The 19,533-nt window shown below is 38.5% G+C and overlaps 7 protein-coding genes across 7 annotated transcripts; 3 read left to right on the plus strand and 4 right to left on the minus strand.

Moving 5' to 3' along the window:
- Positions 1 to 594: 594 nt before the first annotated feature.
- On the minus strand, positions 595 to 1,625 carry Cbr-adbp-1.2 (the record flags this gene model as incomplete). Its single annotated transcript, XM_045235785.1, has 6 exons — positions 595 to 664; positions 710 to 840; positions 888 to 1,062; positions 1,113 to 1,200; positions 1,395 to 1,514; positions 1,559 to 1,625. 6 exons carry the CDS (start codon positions 1,623 to 1,625, stop codon positions 595 to 597), a joined length of 651 nt encoding a protein of 216 aa, XP_045100831.1.
- Positions 1,626 to 2,251: 626 nt separating this feature from the next.
- Positions 2,252 to 3,307, minus strand: CBG24369 (the record flags this gene model as incomplete). Its single annotated transcript, XM_002648193.1, has 4 exons — positions 2,252 to 2,535; positions 2,580 to 2,877; positions 2,926 to 3,177; positions 3,221 to 3,307. 4 exons carry the CDS (start codon positions 3,305 to 3,307, stop codon positions 2,252 to 2,254), a joined length of 921 nt encoding a protein of 306 aa, XP_002648239.1.
- A 1,236-nt stretch (positions 3,308 to 4,543) lies between these two features.
- Positions 4,544 to 4,887, minus strand: CBG24370 (the record flags this gene model as incomplete). Its single annotated transcript, XM_002648194.1, has 2 exons — positions 4,544 to 4,637; positions 4,748 to 4,887. 2 exons carry the CDS (start codon positions 4,885 to 4,887, stop codon positions 4,544 to 4,546), a joined length of 234 nt encoding a protein of 77 aa, XP_002648240.1.
- Positions 4,888 to 6,682: 1,795 nt separating this feature from the next.
- On the minus strand, positions 6,683 to 6,988 carry CBG24371 (the record flags this gene model as incomplete). The annotated part of the gene is made up of 1 exon (XM_002648195.1): positions 6,683 to 6,988. The coding sequence occupies one exon, from the start codon at positions 6,986 to 6,988 to the stop codon at positions 6,683 to 6,685; it is 306 nt and encodes a 101-aa protein (XP_002648241.1).
- A 2,176-nt stretch (positions 6,989 to 9,164) lies between these two features.
- Cbr-srf-3 lies at positions 9,165 to 10,511 on the plus strand (the record flags this gene model as incomplete). The annotated part of the gene is made up of 6 exons (XM_045235786.1): positions 9,165 to 9,206; positions 9,289 to 9,479; positions 9,525 to 9,663; positions 9,705 to 9,784; positions 9,831 to 10,165; positions 10,261 to 10,511. 6 exons carry the CDS (start codon positions 9,165 to 9,167, stop codon positions 10,509 to 10,511), a joined length of 1,038 nt encoding a protein of 345 aa, XP_045091318.1.
- Positions 10,512 to 11,687: 1,176 nt separating this feature from the next.
- Positions 11,688 to 13,118, plus strand: Cbr-nstp-5 (the record flags this gene model as incomplete). The annotated part of the gene is made up of 6 exons (XM_002648197.1): positions 11,688 to 11,810; positions 11,856 to 12,203; positions 12,253 to 12,499; positions 12,543 to 12,619; positions 12,669 to 12,985; positions 13,034 to 13,118. 6 exons carry the CDS (start codon positions 11,688 to 11,690, stop codon positions 13,116 to 13,118), a joined length of 1,197 nt encoding a protein of 398 aa, XP_002648243.1.
- A 1,300-nt stretch (positions 13,119 to 14,418) lies between these two features.
- On the plus strand, positions 14,419 to 19,141 carry Cbr-gcy-18 (the record flags this gene model as incomplete). Its single annotated transcript, XM_002648198.1, has 16 exons — positions 14,419 to 14,699; positions 14,779 to 14,864; positions 14,914 to 14,994; positions 15,322 to 15,422; positions 15,472 to 15,646; positions 15,698 to 15,990; positions 16,037 to 16,184; positions 16,227 to 16,435; positions 16,487 to 16,575; positions 16,629 to 16,718; positions 16,763 to 17,183; positions 17,233 to 17,326; positions 17,634 to 17,852; positions 17,900 to 18,085; positions 18,129 to 18,300; positions 18,349 to 19,141. 16 exons carry the CDS (start codon positions 14,419 to 14,421, stop codon positions 19,139 to 19,141), a joined length of 3,438 nt encoding a protein of 1,145 aa, XP_002648244.1.
- Positions 19,142 to 19,533: the final 392 nt, after the last annotated feature.

A 19,533-nucleotide genomic window follows, 5' to 3' on the forward strand; every position in this document is an offset into this window, starting at 1 on the left:
GTGAACGAAGATCGAGTCAAGAGAAATACAAGTTACAATTACAAAAAGCAGACGAAGATGACGAGTAACTCTAACATTTCTTTAGTTGTAATATTCATGTATCAGTCTTTTTCTAGCTGTTACTTGTTTGATTGTTAATTTGTTTTTTGCCAATCTGCCATTTCTTCTTAAACAGGTTTCACCTCCCAGTTCGCAACCAACTTCAATCGATTTCTTTCCGGGCTTACAATCCTTTTTTCACTTTTGTCTATTAACCTCTCAAAACTCATAATACAATATGATCAAATCATAATAACTATCGCATTTTGTTCTTCTCTGGACCAACCTATTTTTCTCTATGTGCCTTATTTAGACCGATTATTGAATTTTATGATTTTCTAACGTGTTTCTTTTTTGTTCAACGGTTTGATAAATTTTCAGATTTTCTGAATTCACAAAACGCTTTGAATTTACAATTTCAAATTTCTGACTGAGATTTCTATTTATAGAATTGACATCCTAAACAACTTTGTCTGTAAAGCACTCATGAGAAATTTCAGATTTTGGGAGATTCTGAAACTTCCGGTTTTTTGATTTTTCAGAGAGGATTTCCAATTACATCTTATGGACTACGCTCGAAGCATCGGTTTCGAGAAGGGCAACGATCGATTGAGCAAGTTTTTCGCTGAAAAAATATTGGATTTCATTTCAATTGAGTGAAAAAACTAACGCAATTTTCGGCTCGCATCTTCTGAGAACGTTGGCAATAGCAACTGAGAATCCAACATACTCATCATCTTTCTTATCTTCATTCTTGAGTTTTGCGATAGTTTGCTTCAGATCCAATTGTCTCGGGAGTGTCTGCAGAGAAATTGAGAAAATTAGAAAAGGAGTTTTAGAAAACGAACCTCTTCTTCAGTTTTCACCTTTTGAATCTTCTTGATTCCCAATGGCTTGAAGCTTTTACAGTTCTGGTCGAGGAGACCACTCAGCTGTCTTTCTTTTAAATTATCAATGGACCAGTTTGATTTCACATTTTGATTGAAACTCGGTGGAAGTGGGCACACTTCAGAAGACTTTGTCCTGAATCAAATTCTTTTATTTTGAAAAAAAAACTATTTCTTTCAACTCACGATGAGAAGTTCAAGATAATTCGACCCGGTGTAGTCTCGATTTGATCCAAGAGTTCCGTTGCAAGTTGTTTTGTAGTTTCGTCCGTGACTGAAAATTTCGAGAAGCATTATATTGATAATGGAAATGTAGTTTAATCAAACAACAGTTTTTAGTTGACTGCTTATGAATAAGGTAAATGGTTTTTAGCTGGTAATCAGGTTTTTTTATTATCAAATTGATTAGATATTCTCTAACTACAAACCTTCTTAAAATTTACTTTTTCAACACTGATAAAAACTCACTATCTTCTGCACCCCGTTCTATTTTCGCCTTCTTCTTAGGTACAGTGGATGCTGTTTTTTGTCGTTTCTTAGATTCATTCGCAACAGGAGCTAGTGGTTGTAGGTCGACACCCCAGCTTTCTGAAACATAGCACCACATGAATGGATTCCTGATTCTCACAAACCTCTGGTAACCACCGCTTCCTCTTTATATCCGAACAGTTTATCCATCGATACTTTTTTCCGACGCATTATTTCAATCTGAAAAAAGGTTGGTTAGAGAGAAGCGCATGGCAAAGGGATATTTCGCAAAAGCTGCCAAAATCGTTTTCGGAATAAATACTTTAACTATCTCGGCTGTTGCCCGCAACTTTTAGGCTGGATTTAAGCGGCTTCTAAGCTGTCGCAGGGCGGATGTCGCTTTAGTTTTCTGTAGAAGCCGCCCAGCGACCGCTCTAAAGACGCCAAGCCTACGCTCAAGATTCGCGTAGCTCATACTGAATCTGACCATAGGCTCTAAAAAACTGAAACTTCTGTCGAAATCATTTTATAAACTTTATTTATTTTTATAAACGAATATCTAACAGAAGAAAGGAAAATAATAAATAGATGTACTGTTTTGATATCAACATATATTGTCTGAAATCAAAAACCTAGACGAAATTTGTAGGTCAATCATGTTCATCTCCATTTGAATAAGTTACAGATAAATGAATAAATATGCATATTTCACAAGAAAATTAGTAACTCCAATAAATTAATAACTAGTCAATGGCACATAGAACGCGAAAGGGGACGGATCAGGAGAGAAATCACAAACAAATTCGATGGGATAGGAGACAGAAACGGGTGGAAATGGGATTAATGAGTGCAATTCTTCAGAAAGTTTCTGTGTCGTCAAGGTTGGCTGGAAGAGTGTCTCTGTGTTGCGAACTATCGGCGCCGTTCTCTGTTGGTTCCACTTCATGTTCGCCTTCTTCGTTCGACTGATACAGAACGGCTTTGAGAGCTTCGACATCGATTGTGGTGGATTTCAGTTCATCGGCTTCATGAACGAGTCCTTCGACCCGTTGCAGCATCGAGTAGTAAAACTCGCGTTCCGATTCCATCTCATTAGCCATCATCTCCCAGTCAGCAGCCAATGACTTTTGCTTTTCGATTTCTGAAATTTTATTCTTGGGTCAAAAAATCTATATCTATTATTACCCTGCTTCAGAAGCTCCTCGTTTTCTGATGGCTCAGAACGTCGAGTGCCTGCTGACGTCACTGGAGCTGGACGAGCACCATTGCGTACAGTTGGGGCAACGGATGCTTTTGCAGTAGCATTTGGCGCAGCTGCGGTGGCGACAGTCTTCGGTTTGGCAACAGGAGCAGCAGTTGGGCGCACAGCAGCGACAACTGGACGGGCGCCTGAAGATCCTTTCAGTGCAGGCAGATCTTCGTTGAAGCGAGCTCCAACTGCGTCGTAGTCTTCGGCATCCCCCACCAAATTAGCGTTGAAGAACTGCAATAAAATAAAATTGAGTTTACGGATACATTCGGAGTATCAAACTTTGTAAAACCATTGCAGGAACTCCATATTGTCCTGGAATTTCGCTCTTTTCATCTTCTCAACATCCACTGGCTTATCGATTCCTAAATTTTTCCAGGCTGTTGTGAGGACTTTCCAGTTTGTGAGGATATCCGGTTCACTCTTTGGGTTGAACTTCACTTTTCGCAAGTTGATGGAGTTTTCGAACAATAGGTGTGTTAGCTGACAGTATGCAGCACCTGAAGCCATTTCTTCAACCTTCGTGAAGTGACTCTGAAATAATAAACATATTTTCAATGCTTTCGAATTAGTTAACCTTGAGCAGGTTGTTAACCCAGGCGACAGCATCTTTCCGGCTGAGTGTGTCGGTGGTTACAGCGCTGATGAAGACGTTGACCACCATTTTTCTTTCTGGAAAATCGTGATTGAGAACAAATCGATGAAGAAGGGTAAGCATTAGCTGCAGAGACAAGAATAAAATCGCATGGTCGCCAGGTCCGCTGCGCGAGCGCTAAACAGAAACGCTATTTAATAGGGATACACAGACAGCGAGACAAAAGGAACGCGGGAACGAATAATTCTAAATGCAGATAGGCTTACATTAAGACATTAGTAAAAAAAAAGTGAAGTGTTCAAGATACTGAAGCAGAGAAACAAATTTTTCTGGAAACGACTCCAACAACAATATGTTCCGCAAGCATTCTATTTTGCAGGCATATAGCCTTAGTACGGCCCCTTGAGACACGATAACCTAAAGAGAGAAAGAGACAACAAAACACAGAATTTAAGACACCGATTTATTACTTATAAATGCCTACAACGATACACCTGAAAGAATCCGGCCACGGATTCTTTCTGCCGACAAGAAAAATTACACCAGAATAATATTATATAAAAAATATAGGTAAAAATAGGAACGAGAAACATGGGTTTTGGGGGAGACACGAGAATGACTCAAGAGTCTAAATTGATCCCAAAAGCGGGCGCATTTCCTTGGTTCGCGTTGAGAGTTAGATGTGCAGGGTACAGTAATCCTCAAATTGGCGGGTGATTCAAATCGGCATTGTTGTGGGCGGCGTCGGCGTTGGTGAATATAATTACATAAAATACAGGGAATAAAAGAAGAATTCATTGAAAAGGAGAAAAAGTCGTGAAGAGGTGATATTCGGTCACCTGAATTCGCGACACTGCCAGGGCCAGCCTTTTTTTTCTCATCTTGAGTATCTGGTCCATTCCTGGTCTTAAGGCACTGCCCAACTCTTTCTCCTTCATCTTCCTATTTTTTCTTTACTGTCTAGATCTCCAATTTCTGTATTTTCACAATCACCATATGTGATTCTTTGTTTTGCTTTTCGATCTGGTTTTCCTACTTCTTCCTTCCTTCATTTAAATATTCCACTTTCCTTATTCTTTTTCTGTGGTTCTGGTTCAGTGGTTTTTTCTTCATTTTGCTCTGCCGGCTCATCAGCGGTTTCTTCCTTTACTATTTCAAATGGAATTAAATGGTTTACTGATCTCAGTACTTCCATTTCACAATACTTCACTGTTGCCGTCCTGATTTGACCTTGTTCATTAAGATGAACTTGTATCTTGGACATCAGCCACTTGTGCTTCGACCTCAATCGTTACTCCATTGGTACTATCTGTCCAATTTTGGCTGAGTTGTAGAATAATGTTTCTTCTTCTTCTTTGATTCTTTCAATTGGGTAAGATACATGTCTTCCCATTTCAATCTTTAAATTTCTAATACGTCTGTTAAGATCAGACGAGCGTAGCCTTGTCTTTCTTTCTGTTGTTCTTTTTCCTGTCTCAGCCCAGATTGAATAAACAATCTCAATCTTACTGTAATAGGAGGTACCCCTCCAAGAGCATCATAATCTTGACAAGAGCTGATTGTAATTTCCTTGTTGTAGGAACGACTTCTGGCGGTGTTAGTGACATAGTCAACAAATCCTTCCTTGAACCAATTAACATTCCTTGCATCTTATTTAGCTTATCTGGTGCTCTGTCATCAATAGGAATCTTATATCCTATATTCACTGAATTCTCTTGGGTTTTGTGCAAACTCATTCCGCATTGGGCTCCTGCTCTTTCCTATTCATACAATTCTGGAAACTCTTCTTCTGTATTTGCCAAAATACTAACTTGTTTACATACAAGTTTTCTTCATTTTCTTGATTAATCTCTGCATGATATCTTTCCATATAAATTAGGGTGAACTAACGAGAGCATAACATTTCAATTGGTTACCTGAAACCTACAAGGTAAGAAATTTTCTTAACTGTCTTTCTTCCAATCTTTCAGCCACACGAATCTCATGTATTATTTGTCTTCTTTCTGCAGTCTGATCAGGTTGAATGTTTTTTTTTGAAATCAATGGTATCGTTGAACTTTCCTGTTCTACTTCTCAATCCAATGGCCATAAACAGATTCATGAATTTACTTTTCTGATACATTGATTCAACGTTAAATTTTCTACTTCGTGGCTGCTTGTATCTGCTCTTCTTTTACTCCTCTTCTCTAGGACCGTTCTCCTCAACTATTGAATCTAATAGCAGTTTTAGGAATATAATAGCAGTTTTATTTAATACTTCATTCACAGATTTTCCACTGATTTAAGAGTTCCATTGTTTGTTAATAATCTTATATTCTTCTGAAATTCTAGAGGTACATTAATTTTCCAACTTGGTTGGTTAACCTTTTCAAATCCACTGGCAGCTTACCAGTCAAATGCTCATCGTTATCACTCAATGGTAGTTTGACCAGTATTTGGCTCTCTTTCCATTATGACACCTTCTTGGATTCCTCCATAGATTCTTCAATTTTGGACACATCTTCTTCTTCCAACTCTTTCTCTTTAATGCCAATATCGACTGAATTTCTTCTTCTCCTTTATCCTCACCCTAACATAGACAATTCATGGACTCTTCTTCATCTTCACAATCGAACGCTTATTATCTTCTTGTTCTTCCGCATGATTATTACAATCAAATGTGGCTGGAATCCCTAACTTTACAGACTATGCTCTTTTATTCTTCAAATTTTCTGTACCCTGCTGTTTTCAGAAATCCCAGATCACGCCTGTACCAATTATCCTGTCAATTATCTCTCTATTTCTCCGTTCTAGTTTTCTTAATCATTCTGTATCTATTCCAATTTCATCTAATTTTCAACTTTCTTTCTCTGACAATGGTGGTACATAGATATTTGTATTCAGCTTACTGTAGCTTCTGGAACCTATTACTCTTCTTTGTATAACAACGTTGAGGCATTTGTCTCAAAACCTCATCACTCCCTAAACCTTTTAATCTCATTGTGACAGTCTTAACTTTCTTAAACCCATTTTTCGCAGCTCTCTGCTCAGATACAAGACTACAATTAGCACCTGCATCGATAAATGTGACGAGATCTCTTTTCTTTGTTGTCCAATAGAATGTAAGCAATGTCTCCTATATTCGTACTAGACGCGCTGAGTACTAAATGTTCTTGATGGTCTATATCTGTACCCGAATTCGCTTTTGATTCTTCATTTTTATCTGTTTTGTGAATCATTGATACAACATGAGAATTTTGATATGTTCTGTTTCTTCTGTGTTAATTCATTTTTGACATAGTTCATCATCTCTTGATTCATTTTGAACCTGATCCATTTTGAATCTGAAAGAGTTCCTGCTGGATAGTTTTCATGGTTTATCTTCCTGTTTTCTCTCCTCTTTTTTTAGCTTTTTAAACTGCTTCGTGGATTCCTGTGTTATGGGCTGTGAAGCAAATTTGGAATTTATGTGCTGGCATATTTTTGCATTCTCGAGAATGGTGGTTTTTCGAGAAACACAGTGCAACGTTTCTCCTGGATCAGAAACGCAAACTTTTCTGCTGCCGACTTGGGGCTGTTCCACGATTTGTGGGATACAGAGCAACGAAAGGTGCATTTTTCCGTTCGTTCTTTTCTTGAATTTCCTTTCTTTTCTTGTGATCCACTTTGCTCTACATTGCCTTCAAGTTGATCCACATTGGCCACATCAAAGTCCTTCGGACCATTCAACTTCGTTCTTCTTTCCTCAATGACCACTTTTCCGCTCAACATTTCCAATTTTGGACTTTCGAAAATTCTCTTTTGAAGCTTTCGCTCATAGTTTAGCTGTTAAACGATCTGCCTTCTCATCCCGGAATTTGGCAATATAGCGACCGTACACACTTGGAGCGTCGATTACTCTCAAAAGTCTACCGGTCTCTGATTTATATCTGATTTAGTCGATGCACCATATTTTGCAGGCATATAGCCTTAGTACGGCCCCTTGAGACACGATAACCTAAAGAGAGAAAGAGACAACAAAACACAGAATTTAAGACACCGATTTATTACTTATAAATGCCTACAACGATACACCTGAAAGAATCCGTGGCCGGATTCTTTCTGCCGACAAGAAAAATTACACCAGAATAATATTATATAAAAAATATAGGTAAAAATAGGAACGAGAAACATGGGTTTTGGGGGAGACACGAGAATGACTCAAGAGTCTAAATTGATCCCAAAAGCGGGCGCATTTCCTTGGTTCGCGTTGAGAGTTAGATGTGCAGGGTACAGTAATCCTCAAATTGGCGGGTGATTCAAATCGGCATTGTTTGGGCGGCGTCGGCGTTGGTGAATATAATTACATAAAATACAGGGAATAAAAGAAGAATTCATTGAAAAGGAGAAAAAGTCGTGAAGAGGTGATATTCGGTCACCTGAATTCGCGACACATTCCGATTTTGAAACGTCCGGAATTTTCGGAATATCAAAAAACTCAAATTTTGAAGTAAAAATATCATTTTCAGCACAAAAACGGTAAAAACTGGTGGCCACCATGGTGGAAATTGAGAGGAAGTTTTCGACAGCGAAAAATATCAAAAGTAATTCCGTTCGAATCCAGCAAGCCAATTTTTCGCATGAGCCTTTTACATACCGTAGTCTGAAAATGTCTAATTACGAAAAATGGTTCGGAAAAATTCCGATCAGAATTGGATTCCGAAAAAAGCTTCGGAAATACTCCGGACGGAATTTCATTCCAAAAAATATTTCGGAAATATTCAGAACTTTTTTCTCGCGGAATTTCATTCCGGCATGCATGAATGTTCTTTCAAAGGATTACGGTTGAAATCTAAAGGAACATTCTTCAACGCGGAAGGGTCTTGGCACGATGTCGCAAAGTGCAACTTTTTTTTGTGTTTTTAAAATATATTTTCAAAGTTTTTTTTCAGACCGTAAATTGAAGTCGTATGACTCCAAGCCTGCAAACTACAATTGCGTGTTTCAAGCGAGACGACTGTTGTATTCAATGTAACAGATTACGCTCCAACCGATTAAAACCGTTTTTTGAAAATTGTTGCCACTTTTTTTGTCTCCCCGACAAGGATATTTGATTGCTAAAAACGGTTGAATGTTTGCAAATCTTTCGTGGCATTGAATGTCTGCTACTCCATAGTTCCTCTTCTCTTTTTATCTTTTCCGTCTCTCTTTGAAAGTGTACTTGCTCAACACTCGCTCCTCTCTTGACTCTCTTCGCCGTACCGAAATTCCACGTTGAAAAGTAACTGCTGGCTTACAGAATCCTCCGAATCTCTAGCTTCGTTTTTTCTGCTTCTTCTTCTTCTTGTCGTTCAAAATCTTCCGATTTATCTTGAATAAAACGGAGGCGTTGTGCGAAAAACAGGAATGCGAGGCAAGCACTCACTACAGTTTCCGATTTCCTTTTTCGTTCATTTAGCTTCATTCTCAGACCTTAATAATTTTGTTTCCAGGATCCCTACGGGTCGGAGTAGGATGGGCAAAAATGGCGACGATTTTCATCCGCTGCTCCACACGACGCCCGAGAGTTCGGTTAAAATTCCGGTAAGTTTTAATGTTAAGATTCTGATAATTCTGTTACACGAATTCCCGATTTTTACTTTCAAAATTGCCAAAATGCCTATCCAAAATTTGGAATAGCAATTAGAAAGTATTGGAATTCCGCAAAACTTGCCATTGATCTGGAAAGCGTACCTCGACATAAAGAACAAGGCTTTCTTCGAAATTCGCGTCGGCTGTCGTCCCTCATACGATAGCCATCTAAGATCCTTCAAGCCAGACGATCAACATAAAAGACTTTTCATTCCAAATTCCCCTTCTTCCAAACTCCCCCCTACGAATAATTATTTTCTGTTTTCCAGGTGCCGTCGGTATCAGTTGGCAGAGAATCTTCACACACGAGGAGCGGAATGAAAACTGCGATTTTAATATGGCTCACACTACAGAACAGTATACATACGCTGCTAATCAGGTAATTTTTCCAAATGTGACCTTTTTTTTCTACCTCTTAATAAGATATTCTTACTATACTGCACTTAATCACTGAAAAAAAGACAGCAGCCTTTCGAATTTCTTTTACTCTCATCTTCATAAATCTAGGAGTTGTGACAATTTCTTTTTCCAGATATTCCCGAGCACGTGAAGTGGATGCTATGTTTGTTAGTACTGTAGCTGTGTGGTTAACGGAAGTCATCAAATGTGTAATTTGCCTGTTTTTAGTAGCACAAGAAGAAACACCGAGAAGGTAAAGTTTACTAAAATATCATTCATTTCGAGCTCCATCTTTCAGGTTTATCCATGCTCTCAAAACTCAAATCATTGAACAACCGTATGATACGATGAAGGTGTGCATACCAGCCATGATTTATATAGTTCAGAATAATCTGTTCTATGTGGCTGCTTCTCATTTGGATGCAGCAACTTTCATGGTAGGCCGAAGCCTCATCCAAACCGTTGCTTTTTCTTCCAGATTACATCGCAACTGAAGATTTTCACCGCTGCAATATTCACGGTTATCATTCTGCGGAGATCTCTTAATAGGACACAATGGTCACTATTTTCTATTCGTCTTTCCTATAACTTTCTATTTTTTCAGGTTTGCCCTCGCAGTTTTGTTCGCTGGAGTGTCACTTGTTCAGTTGCAAGGAACGAAATCCAAGGAAATTACCGGAGAATCTCCTTTCATTGGATTTGTTGCAGTTGTAGTAGCATGTTGTTTATCAGGATTCGCTGGAATTTACTTCGAGAAGATTCTGAAAGGATCTGCTCCAGTATCGCTTTGGATGAGAAATGTTCAGATGGCTGTCTTCGCAATTCCATCTTCTTTCATAGCTATTTATATGCAAGATGCCAAAACAGTAAACGAATACGGTCTTCTGTATGGATTTGATTCGATTGTCTGGCTAACTGTACTTTGGTACGGTATCGGAGGTTTGTTTTCTCAATTGATGTATTATGATTCAGCTAAATGTCGACCGCAAAAAATCGGAAATCTCCGGTCGCAAGCTAAACATTTCGTTTTGCAGGTCTCTCCGTCGCAGTTTGCATCAAGTACGCTGACAACATTGCCAAGAATTTTGCCACCTCAGTTGCCATTGTTCTCTCCACAATTGGATCAATGTTCCTTTTCGATTTCATCCCATCCTTAACCTTTTTGCTTGGCGCTGCACTTGTCATCTTCTCCATCTTCCTCTATTCATCTCATCAAGCAATGGTGGCAGCTCTCGGTCGATTACGAGGAGAGATTCCTTCCACGAAGGAGGCATTCTGTTTATAGAAAAAAGCATATTTACACAAATCAATTGCATCGGTTTTCAAATTTCGGGGTCATTTTTTTCGCATTTCTTTCAAATAGTTCTATTTATGTAATTAATATTTTCTATTTCACTTCTATCGCATTCAGGTGTATTTTGGAGGTTACATCGCATATTTTCCTAAACACTGACGTTTTCATTTGTCAATTTTTTTTCGAACTGATATCTCTGCATCATTATTGAACCTGTGATTTCTCGTTCGTGATGTGGTTTTCTTTTTCTCTTCCAATTCTACCTACGCAAATAAAAACACCATGTTCACTATGATGATTGTCTTATCATTTAAGTTACAGTCTAACCCAGTTCTAGCTACTTTTTTTGTTATTCCAATTGAATGACATCACACACAACATCAACATCAGAGTACTCCATGGCCCCCACATGCCCTTCCCTTGACCAGCTGTGCACTTTCGCTCTTTTCTCTTCGTCTCCCCTTTTCGCTTTGCCTCTCCCTCCCGCAGCTGGTCCCACAAACTACCACGTTGCACTCCCGGCCGGACGCTTTGATTTGTACAACTTGTACAATAGATTTTTGATAATATTAGAATGTGTCGTGTGCGTGTATTATATATACACTTCGCATCTTTTTGTATTTTTGAGAGGAGAAAAATGATAGTGTGTGCACTGTTGAAGAGACGGAGATTATTAAAGCGTGAGAAAATTGAGAAGACTGGTTAGATGTGCTGTTGTATTTTGCACCATTCGATTTGTATTTTTCCGTAGCTTGTATTATTCTTGTACTAAAATTGGAGATGTGGAAGAGAGACGCCGGTGGCCGCGGCTGAAGGTCCCTTGACTACTTTAACCTAAACATATTTTTATTTTCCATATTCATTTTCTATTTTTTTTTCACAGCTTTTTCTGTTATTGATCCCCAAAAAAGCCAGAAAAAGAAACATTTTAGTAGTGAGATGATTGACTGAAAACGCACGAAAATTGAGAAAATAGATCCGAAAATTGTTTTTTTAGGTTACTGTGGTTGTCGTTGTGGGACCTCCGGTGTTTCTCTTATACTGTATAAGTTATACAGCTCCGACTTTTTTTGTACCAGAGCCTATTCAATTGATCCTCAACTAATCTTTTTCCATTCATTCAACTTCCGCAGCTTTTTAAAAACATATTCTTGTTTTCAGTCAACAATGGCTCCTACGAAAGCGGATACTATAAAATATTCCTCACTAACAGTTCTGGTGCTCCAGAACTGCTCTTTGGTTCTATTCATGAGATATGCTATGACCAAGGATAGACCACATTTTTTGAAGGTAAGATATCTAGAGCCTGGAACTTGCTTATTCTCTCATTTCCAGACGATTACTGTATTCTTTGGAGAGATCTTCAAATTCTCAGTCAGTCTGATATTAGCATGTATGGAGGAGAAAAGCATTGTGAAAGGTCTCAAACGCATCTACCACGAGTTCTTCGTCAACTGGAAGGGCACACTGAAGGTATTGGTTCCAGCTGCGATATACACCATTCAGAACTATCTTCTCTATGTGGCTGTTGATAATCTTCCTGCTGCCACATACATGGTGACTTATCAATTGAAGATTCTTACGACTGCTGCATTCACCGTCCTTGTTCTCCATCGTCGTCTTTCCATTCAACAATGGATTGCTCTTCTAGTCTTGTTTGCCGGAGTCGTTGTTGTTCAATATGTGAGCTTCAGATTTCTCAGTTTCTGAATCAATTTTTTTTGAATTCCAGGATCAAAAAATGTCAAACGAACGGGAGAAAATGGCTGCTAATGCTCTTGCAAACATCTCCACAACGCTTGCTCCAACCACGCTTGCTCCAACCACGGAATCACTATTAAATTCAACTTCAAATTCAACTTCTTCACTTCTTCCTAAATTAGGCAGAACCGAAAACTCAATTCTTGGATTCATAGCTGTTCTTGTGGCATGTGTGCTCTCCGGATTTGCTGGTATCTATTTCGAGAAGATTCTGAAGGGTCAGTCTATTCAACAAGACTATTATAATTGTAATCTTTTAAGGGTCGAACGTTTCGATTTGGATCAGAAACATTCAACTTGCTTTCCCGTCTATCTTCTTTGCTTTTATCTTTGCATCAGTGAGATTTTGAGCGTATCTTTTCCCTAATGTATTTTTCTTTTTTCCAGATCACTGACAGAAAGACACTGTATCAGAATACACCAGAGGATCCTATAACTACGGCAACTGTTTGGAACAACATGCTCACAGGATTTGACTGGGCAGTTTGGGTTACTGTAGCTGTCAACGCTTTCGGCGGTCTAGTGGTCGCTGTTGTCATAAAGTACGCTGACAATATTCTGAAAGCATTTGCCACATCCCTCGCCATCGTTCTGAACTGTATCGCTGCCTACTTTTTGTTCAACTTCCGTCCTTCTATTCTTTTCCTTGTCGGAGCCTCTGGAGTCATTGCTGCAGTTTTCGCTTACAGTATGTATCCGTACAAGTAAGGAAATAATTTAAAATTCACATAATAAACCAAAAACTGTTATAGACCTTCTCATCAAGCCATTCCAACTGATGCTCCAAAGGACACAGAGATGCAGCCATTGAAGGGCAACACAGACGAAAAGGCTTAATCTTTGCTGCGAGTATAGTAGTTCAAATGTTTTTATTGTTTTATCACAAATTCCCATGTCATTCCGAAATTATATACGCACGCAGTTATCACATATTTTCTAGAAATTGTTTCCTGTTTCTTTCTGCTTGTTTCCGGGTTTTATTGTTAACATAAATTCCCTAATAAATTGAACATTTGCCTCGTTTATTGTCCATGTTCATTCCAGTAAAAATTTTCATAAATTCGAAAGAAAAATCCTTGTCAGTCATAAACGTTAAAAGAATTGAGAAAATTAGGAAACAGATTTGCGAACCATATTTGCGAACCAGTTTATCATGACCTATATTATACCGTTACGCATAAATTGGAGCTGTCGAAAGGAAAATCTGATTGCCGCGGCCGCTGCATTTTTTTTCGATTCGGAAAAAATTATATTTCCAACAGGTTTTCAACTCAAAAGTTCAATAGTAGCCGAGAAAAAAGAACTGGAAAGTTTAGGTTACGGTGGTTTTCGTTACGAAGATCATTGGCCACGCCCACAATCTTTCCTCTTCCACAGAACCGATTTTTTTCAACAGAATCTTTCTTATTAATAAAACGCTAGAGGCTTCAGTTGGTCCTCGTGTCTGTGGACTTTTGTCAAAAAATTGAAAATAAATATAAATTGACGTGAACATTTTAAGAAAAAAGAGCGACGAATCAGTAAAAACCAGATTGAATCGCGCCGAAGGCGCACCAGCTTGCTGGTAATAATAATAATAGTGCACTACTGTATGGTTCAACATTGGCTCTTTCTACAGTATACATTTTGATTCTTTCGTTGCTTGTTCCGACCGAAAAGATCAGCAAATAATTCGAAGGGCACAAAAAATTAGAAAATCTGAAATTAGTACCCCAAAATCTGAAATTAGTACAAAATCTGAAATTAGTACCCCGAATTGTGAATTTTCTACCCCTAAATCACTTTGTACCCTTTTGTTTCCCCGAATTGTTGGCAAGAAGATCTGATGAAGATCTAGAGCACTAATGTGATTGAACAAACATCCCTTGATTTATGAATTCATTTTCCAGACTGCAAACCGAAACTTTGTTCTTATTTCGTAACGACATCTTATTCATTTTTGTTTTGATGTCGTCGAACCACTACGTAACACAAGAAAACTAATCAAACTAATGCACATCTCGCAGATAATCTCAGATTTCTGACGCAAAACGCGGATACGAATAGAATACGGTCACTAAGCGGATAAGTTGTGAGCCGACGATGGCTGAGATGCAATTCAGACAGCATCAGTCTTTGAAAGAAGTCGTCGGCAGTCATGCTAAAACGTGCTGCGTTTTTCTTACTATTTTTCGGTTTTTCTGTTATTCGTTTGGACGCCGTTGAAGAGGTTCCGGAATTGAAAGAGAATGGAGAGAAGTCATCTTATACTCAATTCGATTCTGGAACCAAATTGGAAGTCAACAAAGAGCACAAAAGAGTCATCAAAATTGGACATATTGGTGCAGTTGGAGTGATGCCAAACGATGCGAAAATTCTGAATATCAGCAAGGAAAGCCTAATTGAAGAGGGTCTTGTTGGAGATGATATTGAATTTGAGTAGGTTTCAAACTGAAAAAAAAGAAAAAAACAGGCTTCGAGTATGGCGGTTTAGGATAGTGTCAAGAGAGGCTTGCAGTGAGAGTTTTGAGGGAGTTGCAGTTGCAGCTGAACTGTATCATGTACATCAGGTCAGGGCATTTATTGGACCGTACTGTGCAGCAGGTTTCTTTTTTCAGTTTGTTGATCTTTATCTATTTCAGTTTGATTTCAGAATTGGAAGCTGTGACAAAGATGGCTACGTTTTGGAATATTCCAATCATCTCGTATTCAAGTGTTCCTAATGCTGTGTCAGGTAACCTATTCAATTGGGCTTCGAAATTTTTCAAAGGAGAGGAGAAAGGAGATTTTTCTGAGATTTTTTTGGAGTTACAGTATGCATTCTGACATGAAGGGTTTGGGTTTTTGGTCGGCCGTCTCATCTTGCCACGGGTAAAGCGGGTGGCAAAGGCGAACAAACGGTGGCTGAAGGTTTAAGAATTGACTATAAATTGCGTATTTGTGCAATTTGGGGAACATTTCCAATTAAAATTATGAAAGGCAAAGAATGTTAATCGAACCATATTGGAAATGCTATGTTTTTTAATTATATTTTCTTAGACAGCATAGAGACCGATTTCAGATCGAAGTGTGTACAAAACTTTGGCGAGAGTATCCTCCAAAAACACAAATTCCATCGCAGAAGCCACAATTGCATTGCTTTTGCACTACAAATGGAATAAGGTAGAAGAAGCATTCTCCTCTTGTTCTTGATTTTATCCATTCAATTTAGGTCGCAATTGCTACTAATACAGGAGCTACAGCATTCGAAAGAGTGTCAATTTTCGAGGAAATAATGCATAGAGATGGAGTTTCGGTAGTTAAGAAAATAATGTTCGAAGAGAATGCGGATGCAAATGAAATGGCGAACTCTGGAATGTTGGGCGAATTGGCTAGTAATGCGAGAAGTTAGTGATTTTGAATCAATAAATTTCAAATGTCGTTTTCTTTACTTTCAGTTGTACTTTGCTTGTTTTCATCTACAAAAGAATTATCAAAGGAATTCATGCAAGCAACGTATACATTGGGAATGAACAATGCAGAATACGCATATATCATTCCATGGCTCCAAAGTGGAACAAAAGACACAACTCCATGGATTGGAGCAGATGGAGAGATGCTTCAGAGAGTTAAAGATCATTATGCAAATGCTATCATTGTGGATGATGTCAACGGTTTTGATGACACCATCGTCAGTTCTTTTGTTGAGAAAATTGAGAAACATGGATTACAAAAAGCTGATATTGATACGGTAATAAAATTTTTAAATCAAAACCATAAATTTCAATTTCTTCTAGACCAATATCAATGGCTATTTGCACTTATTTGACTCTCTGAAACTGTATGCGTTGGCCATTCGGAAAGTTTTGAATGAAACTGGTAACGAAGCATTTGTGACCAATGGACAGTATATTTGGAATCGAATGAGACGAATGAGCTTTGAAGGTCTCTAGATAACATCAAATTATGATCAAAACTAAATTTCAGGAGTTGTAAGCCGATCAAGTTCAGAAGAGAGCAAAGATGCTGGAGCAATCGGTACAGTACTCATGGATGATGTGGCAGATCGAGCTCCAATTTTCTCCGCATTTTTCATTTCACCCAATAGAGATAAAGTGATGAAAATGGTCAATATGGGGAGTGAATTGATTGGAAATTGTGATGGGTTGAAGAATAAAAGTGGATGTTTCCAGCTTGTAAGCTTTGACTTACAATTTGAAAAATAGTTTATTATTTTTCCATTCCAGAGAATCAATGACATAATATCTGGATTCTGGCCAAGTGAAGATGGATCAATGCCGTTGGATGAACCAATTTGTGGATATCGAGGACAGAGGTAGGACAGATTTGTAAATAGTTCATCATCCACACAAATCTTGATGTTTGCAGATGCAGTTACTTATTAGAAATCAGCGTCGGATCTCTTATAGTCTTATTGCTCATCATTTCTGTTGCATTCTTTTTCCTTTTCCGTTATTGGTTGGTTCTAAAAAAACCCATTCTTTTCTAAATTCTCATTTTAGTGAAAACCGTCAATTGGAAAAAATGCCCTGGCGAATTTTCCACGATGATTTGCAATTCATAGATGAAGAACAAGTTCGTTCGATGATGTCGGTTGGATCAGTGACAACGAAGCTGAGCAATATGCAAACGGGACAGAAGCAACATGCGATTATTGGAGTTAATACACATTCAACCTACCATAAATATCCACAAAGAAGACCTATCAAGTTTGTAAAAGAGGACATGCAGCTGCTGACACAAATGAAACAGGCGGTCCATGACAATCTGAATCCATTCTTAGGAGTTGCTTTCAATGAAAAAGAGGAGATGTTGGTACTGTGGAAGTTTTGTAGCAGAGGAACAATTCAAGACATCATCTACAATATGAATGTGGTTTTGGACGAAAAATTCCATGGAGCATTTGTCAGAGATATCACTTTAGTGAGTTTGAGCTAATTTAATTTAATTTAATTTATTTATTTCAACGAAGGGGAGAAAACCACTAACACGTGAAATGTCAATGAAACTAGGAGATATAACAGGGACATACATTTGTATTAAATGGGAGATGGAGGAAAAACCGAGTTAGTAATTAGTTGAATTCAAGACAAGAAAATGTTTTAGATCACAGGATAATAGTCGATTTTTGAAAGCCGCTGACGAGGGCTTCGCCGGGAACACTTTGGTGGGTAAAGAGTTCCAACATCTGATTACTCTATTAGAGAGAAATTGAGAAGATATTTTTGTTGAGTTTTTGATAAGTGATTTGAGTTAGTATTTGTGACGTCGCAATGATCCAGCACCTATACAAATATTTTCTGCTTCAGGTGTATTAAAACTCTTATTATTAATGTTGTGGGGTAGATTTTAATTGTACAACTAAAAGTTCAGAAAACGGTGGTTCTCAGGGTTTGGAATATCTCCATGCATCACCAATTGGATATCATGGATCACTCACGCCTTGGTGCTGTCTTATCGATAGGAACTGGATGGTAAAGTTGTCGGATTACGGTATTGCTAATCCTTTGGAACGTTGGGAGAAGCAAGGAGCAATTAGTATCAATGTTGCGAAGGATTCGGATGATAAGAGCGAGGCTGCACAGACGACATGTAAAGAATACACATTCAAAATATTAGTTTATGATTCAACCTTCCAGCGATTCTCTACATGGCACCGGAGCTTCTGAAAAACAGAGAAACAAATAAGAGAAGAGGAGTGGATCAAACATGGGTGAAACAGTCAATGGCTAGACGACAAGCTGGAGATATCTATTCGTTTGGAATGGTCATGTATGAAATTTTATTCAGAAGTCTTCCATTCAGAGATAATGTCAATGTTACGGGTTTGTTGTTGGTGTGGAAGATCTATCTAATTGTTTACTACAGAGCTGATCGCCTACTTGGCCGATGGATCGAAAACTGTTACTCCAGAAATTCAAAATCAAATGGGCCTTCATCCGGATTTGAACGCACTTCTCAGAGATTGTTGGAGTGAGAATCCCGAGATTCGTCCATCGATTCGTAGGGTTCGATTGAACACTGAAATGGTTTTAAAAACGTAATTTTGAGAAAATAACTTTAAGTGGTGATGTATTGAGATTTTCAGAAAGGGAAGTTTGGTGGACCAAATGATGAAAATGATGGAACAATATGCGAACAATTTGGAAAAACTGGTAGCCGAGAGAACTGGAATGTTGGAAGAAGCCAATGTTCGAGCAGATCAACTTTTGACTCAACTTCTACCTGCATACGTGGCAAATGAGTTGAAAATGGGAAGATCTGTCCCACCGAAACTCTACTCTTCTGCCACGATTCTTTTCTCGGATATCGTCGGATTCACTACTATCTGTTCTGGATCAACTCCATTAGAAGTGGTCACAATGCTTAATGGATTATACACTGGGTTCGATGAATGTATCACAAGAAACAAGAGTTACAAAGTTGAAACCATTGGAGATGCTTACATGGTTGTATCTGGAATTCCAGAGGAAAATGGAAATGATCATTCTAAAAACATTGCAAATGCTGCACTAGATATGCGTCAGTATTTGACAGGATACCAGATTCCCCATCGTCCAAGTACACGTGTTCGGTGTCGTTGGGGATTCCACACAGGATCCGTTGCTGCAGGAGTCGTCGGATTGACTTCTCCCCGATTTTGTTTGTTTGGAGATACTGTCAACGTGGCATCTCGAATGGAATCCACTGGAACACCCGGAATGATTCAAATGAGTGAAGACGCTCACAATCACATTCGTTCCTATCATCCAGTATTCTCAACAACGAAGAGAGGAGAGGTTCAGGTCAAAGGAAAAGGATCATGTTGCACGTTTTGGTTGGAAGATCGTGTTGGAGACAAATCGACTAAAAACTACATCAACAATGCAGAAGGTGTCTAGAGAATCGAAACATTTATATTTTTACTTTTTGTTCAAATTAGCCCATTCTTTTCAACTTATTTCAATCCAGTTAAAGAATCAATAAACCTGTCACAACAAAGAGCTAACTAAACCGTAACCTAAAATTTCCGGTCCTTTTTTCTCTTGTCTGGAGGGTTTCAACATAACATTTGTGTGAAAACCCCACAGACGTCGGAAATCTAAATTTATCTGAACCAAAAAATTGTCGGAAAACGGACGAAAATCGAGAAAAACATCGTAGTAAAAAATATTTGCTAGCTACGGTAACTAGGCGGTGGCAGCGGTAACCAGATTTTCTCTTCCACAGCTCCATTTTTTACCGTATTCAGAAAAAAGCTCGCTCCGCCCACGCAACCGCCGCAAGAGGAATT

This window comes from Caenorhabditis briggsae (genome assembly GCF_000004555.2).
Source record: "Caenorhabditis briggsae complete genome, chrIV, whole genome shotgun sequence".
Classification (NCBI taxonomy): Eukaryota; Metazoa; Nematoda; class Chromadorea; order Rhabditida; family Rhabditidae; genus Caenorhabditis; species Caenorhabditis briggsae.